At 46.2% G+C, this 7,890-nt stretch overlaps 1 protein-coding gene across 3 annotated transcripts in view; it reads right to left on the reverse strand.

The window, feature by feature from the left end:
- Positions 1–3,544, reverse strand: part of Selenok (selenoprotein K) — a 9,929-nt gene extending 6,385 nt beyond the window's left edge. For 2 of the 3 annotated variants that reach the window (XM_013346914.2, XM_005348767.3), the window contains exon 1: positions 3,437–3,533. In XM_013346914.2, the coding sequence (XP_013202368.1) occupies positions 3,437–3,455 (19 nt within the window). In that variant the 5' untranslated portion in view covers positions 3,456–3,533. Of the gene's footprint in view, positions 1–3,436 lie in introns of all 3 variants that reach the window. The other variant, XM_013346915.2, reaches the window with a different exon arrangement.
- Positions 3,545–7,890: the final 4,346 nt, after the last annotated feature.

Here is a 7,890-nt window from a genome sequence, read left to right on the forward strand (position 1 = left end):
GTATTCTGGGATCTAGAGTCCATCCCTTGGGCGGTATTCTGGGATCTAGAGTCCATCCCTTGGGCGGTATTCTGAGATCTAGAGTCCATCCATTGGGCGGTATTCTGAGATCTAGAGTTCATCCATTGGGTGGTATTCTGGGATCTAGAGTTCATCCCTTTGGCGGTATTCTGGGATCTAGAGTCCATCCCTTTGGTGGTATTCTGGGATCTAGAGTCCATCCCTTTGGTGGTATTCTGGGATCTAGAGTTCATCCCTTTGGCGGCATGTCTGCAGCATTTACCATCTTTGAGTGCACAGCACGTCCACAAACATCACACCACGTACTTCCAAAACTACTTGGTTGTCCCCAGCTGAAATTCTACCCCTTTAACTTTGGCTTCCATGACTTCTTCCCTGTAACCCTTGGAAACCACTGGTGTAGGAGGGTCTTCTATGTGTTACTTTCATTGGTTAAATAAAGAGACTGCCTTGGCCTAGTTGATAGGGTGAACTCAGGTAGGTGGGGAAGACAGAACAGATTTCTGGGAGGAAGAAGGCAGTGTGGCAGACACCATGGCTCTCCTCTCTGAGATGGACACTGGTTAGACTCATGCCGGTAAGCCACAGTCAAGTGGCGATACACATTAATGGAGATGGGTTAAATGAATATGTAAGAGTTAGCCAATAAGAGGTTAGAACTAATAGGCCAGGCAGTGATTTAATTAATACAGATTTCCATGTGATTATTTTGGGCCTAAGCTAGCCGGGTAGCCGGGACAACAAGCAGCCTGCCGCCCGGGTGTAAGCCAGTCAGGCAGCGGGACACAGCCCGCTTCCCTCTACAACAAACCACCAATCCTTTTTTGCCTCTGTAAATTACTGTAGAATCTCACAAAAGGAATTAAAGCACGTCCATCTTTTGTGATCAGCTTGTTTCACTTAGCTTAATTTAGGGTTTAGCTATATGACAGCCAAATCAAAATTTCTTTCTGTTAAAAAGATTGGCCAATATTCCAACATATATATATATATGTATATATATATACATATATATATATATAATGTTCCATTCACCTGCCAAAGGACATTTCAGTATTCTATTATGAATCATGTCACTATGAACGTAAGTATACAAACATCTATTTTCCCAAGAATTTTCAAGAAAATCAATGGGTTGAATGAGATGCTTACACTGCCTCCACTTCTTTTGAGATAGGGCCCTACTATGTAGCCCTGGGTGGCCTTAAACTCAAGAGATGTGCCTGCCTCTGCCTCCAGAGTTTAGGGGTGTAGTGATATTTTGCTTGGACTGTAACAAAGAAAGCTTGCCCGAAGATCAGAGTGCAGAGCTAGCCACACTAGTTAGCCATAGAGGGCAGTGCCTTTAATTCCCCCAGGACTCAGGAGACAGAGGCAGACAGATCTCTGTGAGTTTTAGGCCACCCTGGGCTACACAAGATTGAATTTGTCTAAAAGAGAGACAGAGCTCACACAAAGATATAAGAGCACCTGGGATCCCATGCCTTTTATCCCAGCACTAGGGAGGTGGAGACAGGAGTGATACGGCTGTGCTGAGAGAGGAATATAAGGTCAGAAGACACAGGAGTGCAGAGTCGGCTGAGGATGCAGTCTGAGGATTCATTGGGCCAGGATCGCCTCTTTGGTCTGAGAATTGGAGAGGTAAGAACTTCAGAGGCTGGCCACTCTGCTTCTCTGATCCTGCAGTGTTCACCCCCTGATAGCTGACTTCAAGTTTTTATTATTAAGAACAATCAGAATTTGTGCTACCTAGGGGTTAAAGGTGTGCACCAACACAAGTGACAATATCTACTTTCTTAAAGGTGTCCAGAGGATTTCTCTTCCCACTTCCAAGATCTCTTGCCTGTACAAAAGGTTATTTAGATACACGGACCTTTAGAGTAACTATTTTGATGAAATTCTTTACAGAGAGTCTATATGGTCTAAGCACTGACAGGAAGTTAAAATACCCAGCATTTTCGGTAATACTGTGCTCTTGAGTCAAATAACAGACTCTCCTTTATCACAAGTAAAACTGAATTCATATGATAAAAGCTAGTTTCAGGCTTGGACATCAGGAAGAATATTCTGGCTGGGGAACAGCAGTACATGAAACATCTGTCTTCTCCATTATCTGACGGGCTCTGCCAGTTTCCCCCATCCCTCTTTCGGGGCTTATTTCTCTCTCCTTGACCAATTTCTTCATTTGTCCATTTGGATTTAATCTCAGTGAGGCAGAGAAGAAAAGGGCGAGAAAAATCAAAGGGTGAGTGCTGGGATAAGAGGCATCATCTGGCGTAAGAATCATCTATGAATTACTGAGACATTACAGTCCTACTGTAAAGATGGATCCAGCTGGAGCCCATCAAGTATCAAGTATCCCCTTGCAATTCTAAAGAACTACCTGCATATCCGCCACTCCACACGGCTCTTTCCCCTCTCTCCTAAATTCTAAAGTGCACCCTGCCATCAGAATCCTCCTGATCCCTTAATCTCTGGACTTACACATCTACTTCCCGGGACGCAAGAGAGGCTTCTAGGATTGCACCAAGGATTTCCACCTACATCACGCAGGTTCTGGCACTGATGTGGCCCGGACATGCGTTATCTCTTCTAAGTTTCTTTGTGCATTGTCTCAGATTTTCTATTTAATTAGAGACTCGCCCCCCCCCCCCAAAGTTCTTTCAAACTGGGGCAAAACCTTGAGTTTGGAACTAGCTACCTCTTAGGGGAGGAAACCTATCAAAACTTTTGTTTTGCCTGACGTGGGGGTGCGATCTTTTAATTCCAGCACTCAGAAGACAGTAGGAGGATCTCTACCTGTTCAGGGCAGACACAACTACAAAGTGAGATCCTGTCTCAAAATTTATTTTTCATGTTCGTGCTAGTTCTGCCTTATTGTCGTCATTGTTGCTATTATTTTACACATTATAGAGGCAGTATGGTAGGTAATACTGGAGCCAGCCTGAGTTCGAATTCGACAGAAGCCATACACTGCCTTTGTGATCGTGAGGGTGCGTCTCAGCCTGCATCCGAAAACCTGGGATAGTAAAATTCTATCGGAACAGGACAGTTACAGAGATGAATGAGGTGGCAAGCAGAGAATGCTGCCACACTGGCAACAAACAAAAGCGCTCTGGATGCCGGGTTAGAATCACTGTCATTACCGGGGAAGAATACCCGCGCCGGAGAAGACCACAACCGCAAATCCAAAGTCGGAAATTCGCTACAGGAGGAGGCTGAGGCCCGCGGGGCTCCGGTTATCGTGCTGGTCCGTGACCAACCGGGACCACCCAGCGGGATGGCAGCCCAGGTTGCCGGGGATGTGCCTCGGGTCCCTCCGCCTCTGCTTCCGCCTCCTCCCGGCCACCGGGCAGCGATGTGCGGGACCCGGCGGGCTAGGACTAAAGAACCCCACGGGAAGGCCCTCACTCACCATTCGAGATGTAGACCATCTTCCCTCCGGGTGCCCGCTTCCAGACGCCCGGGGAGACCAGCCCAACTCGCCTCCCGCCCGCCCTTGACGTCACAGGCCACTAGAAGACAGGCTAGAGGTGGGCAGCGCCCATTGGCTGTGGGCAGACGCGTCCCGACCGGAAGTCGCGCCCAATCGCGGAAGTGAGTTCCGCTGGCGTGGAAGCCGTGCCTGGCAGGAGGGCGGGTGTGACGTTAACCTCTCTGTTTGAAGGGCCTCTTTTCTCTAGTTTGTTTCCGGTAGTGGTGGAGTCTTCGAAACCACGGCCCCACCGACAGGAAGTCGCTTTCTAGTGGGTAGAGAAGCCCAGGGTTTGGGCAGGCAAGGCGGTCAGGTGTGCAGTGACTCGGAGATGTTGGGCGGCTGAAAATTCCTCAGCTTTCCAGAAGTGTTACTGTTTGATGGTGTGGAAGGCACAGGCCCTGAGGTGATTGGCTCGAGCGTGAAGAACCCCAGCATCAGGCTTAGGGGAAACTCACTGATAGGTCCCCTCGACGTATTTATTCCCTTAAACCAGGATTTCTGCTCTAAGTTCACAAGGCGTGGTTTTTGTTTCGCTTTTTAAAAACAGAGTATCACTCTGTAGTCCTGGCCTGGAACTCAAAGATTTGGCCGGCTTCTGTCTCCTGCCTGTGGGAATGTGGTAGGCGTGCCCCACCACACCCGGCTTTGTTTTTGTTTGTTTTTTTGTTTGCTTGAGTTGGGGCAGGTATCCCAGGCTGCCCTGGGACTCTCTTTGTAGACAACGCCTTTAATCCCTGTATTTGTGTGACTGAGGCGGGTTGGGTCTGTGCGAACTCAGGAAGTAGCATTTTTTTTTTTTCTTTTGCTCCCCTCCCTGCCAGACAGGGTTTCTAGAAACTATTTGAATGTATCTCCGTTCTGCAAAGTTGCAGGACAGCTATCCAGTTTTTCTCTTCTAGCTACCCTAGCAAAACCCTTCTTTGGTATTGTGAGCTGGGCAGTCTGGGCCACATCGTTAGTTCCAGGCCAGTTGTTCCAGAGTGAGACCTTGTCTCTACACACAGCACCGGGGGCACACAAAGAAGGGAACAAACACCAGCTTCTGACGTCTGGACCCTTCCTCTTCATTCCTTTAGTTAGAATTTACTCCGGAGTCTTAATGCTGTGATTTGCTAGGAGTTATCCCCTAGCCGCCCTTCCTTCCCGCCCATGTTACTTTCAGCTGCAAGTTCAACCTAGCCTTACAATTTTCCTTCTCACTAGCCTTTCTAGCCACCACCTGCCAAACACCGCCCTGATCTGTGGTTGATGGAGCATATTTGCTGCTTCCGTCCACGTATTCGCTCTGACTTCTAATTCCTTAATGGACCCGTTGTTTTCCTGAATTCTTGCTCACATGAAAGTTTCCTCTTGATGAGAACATTTCCTGCCTGCTAAAAGTTTATTACAGGGTTGGAGCGGCTCTGGGTTGAAAGCATGTCTGCTTTCAATGTGCCTGGTCCAGTCCCCCAAAGTTTTTCCTCAACTTGCAAACATGTTACTCACAACATGTTACTTTATTTGCTGGGAATATGTCTGTCTTGCTTTGAAGAATTGATTAAACTTAAAGATTTTTTTTTTCGAGATAGGGTTTCTCTGTAGCTTTGGAGCCTGTCCTGGAACTAGCTCTTGTAGACCAGGCTCTCAGAGATCCGCTTGCCTCTGCCTCCTGAGTACTGGATTAAAAGCATGTGCCACCTTGCCCAGCTCTAAACTTAAACAATTCTAAATGTGTATGGGTGTTCTGCCTCTCTGTAAGTCTTCATATTTGGTGCTCATGGAAGCCAGAAGAGGGAGTCAGATCTCCTGGATCTGGAGTTACAGATGATTGTGAGCTGCCATGTGGATTGCTGGGAATCGAACCCTGGTCATCTGAAAGAGCAGTGAGACCACCTCAAAACCAGAAAAGTACAATATTTTATTAAAAGTAACTTTATATTCTTACATCTTTATATGATTACTAGAAACATTTAAATTACATCTATGGCTCACATTTATAGTTTAAAGTAAACTCCTAATAGACATGACTGGTCTCATAAGAGGACATCATTGGACAGACACAGAAAAGGTGAAGTAGAATAAGGTAAAAAACCATTTGTTGGACTGTTTATTTAGTGATTTGCATGTTGTTTGCCAGCTGTGACTTCACTTGCTGCCTGGAACAGAATGACCTGGACAAATAGCTGAAACAGTTGTTTGTCCTTCATGACCTGCTGCCATGGGCATTTCATAAAATCTTGGTGCCTGCTCACCTTACCTTGTGGTCTTAGAGTATATGAGAATACAGACTAGATGTAGCACAGGGCCTTTCACGATGGAGCTTTGTTTTGGTCCCCTGGTGGCGTCTTCTCTCTTCTGCTCCTGTTGGTGTCTGCATGCTTCTTCTAGAAAGATCTCCACAACAGAGGCACTCAGAAAATATCTGTGCAGTGGATGAATGGGTGCAGAGTCTGAATATTGATTCACTCAGTTATCACCATGACAACAGTGTTTGTGTGACAGCCTGTGCCCGACAGTATTCTGAATGGTTTTCGTCTCCATGCTAATAAGTGGGTTCTCTTACTATTCCCATTTTACAGGTAAGGAAACCAAGTCATAAAGACCTCAGGCAGAGATGTAGTCTCTTGGTCCTGTAGTCTGTGACCTTAGCTCTCCACACCGGGGGAGATATCACCCTGAGATTCAGTCAACCAGAGTACGCTTGTTATAGAAAGGTAGGTCTTTTCTAGAAACTATTTGAATGTATCTCCGTTCTACAAAGTTGCAGGACCGCTCTCCAGTTTTTCTCTTCTAGCTACCCTAGCAAAACCCTTCTGAATGTCTCGGAAGTGGGTTGCCTTCTTATTTCTGCAACAGCCACATCAGGTGGCTCCTACCCACCGGTGACACAGCTCCACGAGATCCGATGTCCTGTTCTGACCTCAGTGTCACTCCAACACCATAGCATTCACACACTCAAAATAACCTTAAGTTTCTAGCCATAACTTTTTGGTTCTGTGGAGGTTAATGCTGACTCTCAGTTCGATGAGATTTGGAGCCACGGTGGGAACATGGTGGGCCATGCCTATGGGGAGTGTTAAATGAGGGTCCCTGAGGGGAAGACCCACCCTAAGTGTGGGCAGCACCATTCCATGGACTGAAGCCCCAGACTGAAGAAAGCCGAAAGCAAGCCAAGCGTGGGCATTTCTCTGTTCCTTGGCTGCAAATGCAACGGATGCAGCTGCAGCTGCCGGAAGCTCCTGAGGTTGACACCCTCACAGTGATGGACTGTGTCCCACAGTGTGAGTTCAAATCAGCCCTTTCTTTTGCTTTCGTCACAACAACGAGAACAACTGGTCCAAGTTTCGTTACTAAAGGAGAAATAGCTGCTCAAATGGTGATTTTGTAACCTTTGCATCCATCTCGCTCTAGCTACCCCAGCGACTAATGCAAACTGCAGTAGTTACAAATGGGATGTATTGGTCTCGGTTTCCACAGTAAACCAGTAGAGGTGTAAGTATTGATTGCCTTGTAGGGGTGCTAACTCATCACTGAAGTTTTTCTTTTTCAAAATTGTGTTCTGTTGTCCCCAGATGCTCTCCAAGCCAAGTAGAATGACTCAAGCATGTGATCCCAGCTAAACTGAATCCTCTCTTTCATTTTGTCTGGGAGGGGGAGGCAGAAATGCCATGAATCGCAGGCCAACATGGGATGCAGTATAAGACCCTGCTTTTTTAAACTTTATATTCCTATTTATAGAGTACAAGAAACAAGAGAAATATACATTTCATTAGCATGTTTATGGATCTCAATATATCATCAATCTTTATATTTAATAAATTAGAATATAGATTATGTGCTATGCCACTTCAAGGTCTATATTATTTACTACTTTTATTAATGCACTGACTTGGTACAATACATTTTGTGGTACTTGCATCTTGTGTTGCTTTTCTGTGACACCTATAGTAATATTGAAGTAAAAAGATACAGCGCATACTGTGATGTCCCTACAACAGGATTCAAGGTTCAACTCCATGCCTTAGCGAGGCTGGTGTAAGCAGTGCTTAGCAGATCCTACCGGACAGTCGGTCAGTCAGATAGTCGGACAGTCTGACTCCACTGACGAGTGAACTCTAAGTCCTTGGATCGCTCAGAGACATTTTTTCTTTTTTTTTATATTTTATTTGGTTGCTGTGTGTGTGTATGTGTGTGTGTGTCCATGCCACTGTATGCATGTGGAGGTAAGAGGACAATTTTTGGGAACTGATTCTCTTCTAGCATGTGGATCCAGAAAATCCAACTCAGGAAAAAGACTTGGTGTCAAAAGCCCTTATCCTTGCAGCCATTTTGCTGTACTGTTTTGAGATGGAGTGCTCCTGTGTAACTTTGGGCTAGCCTCAGACTCACAGTCTCCCACCTCACCCTCCTGT

Source organism: Microtus ochrogaster, chromosome 6, assembly GCF_000317375.1.
Source record: "Microtus ochrogaster isolate Prairie Vole_2 chromosome 6, MicOch1.0, whole genome shotgun sequence".
Classification (NCBI taxonomy): Eukaryota; Metazoa; Chordata; class Mammalia; order Rodentia; family Cricetidae; genus Microtus; species Microtus ochrogaster.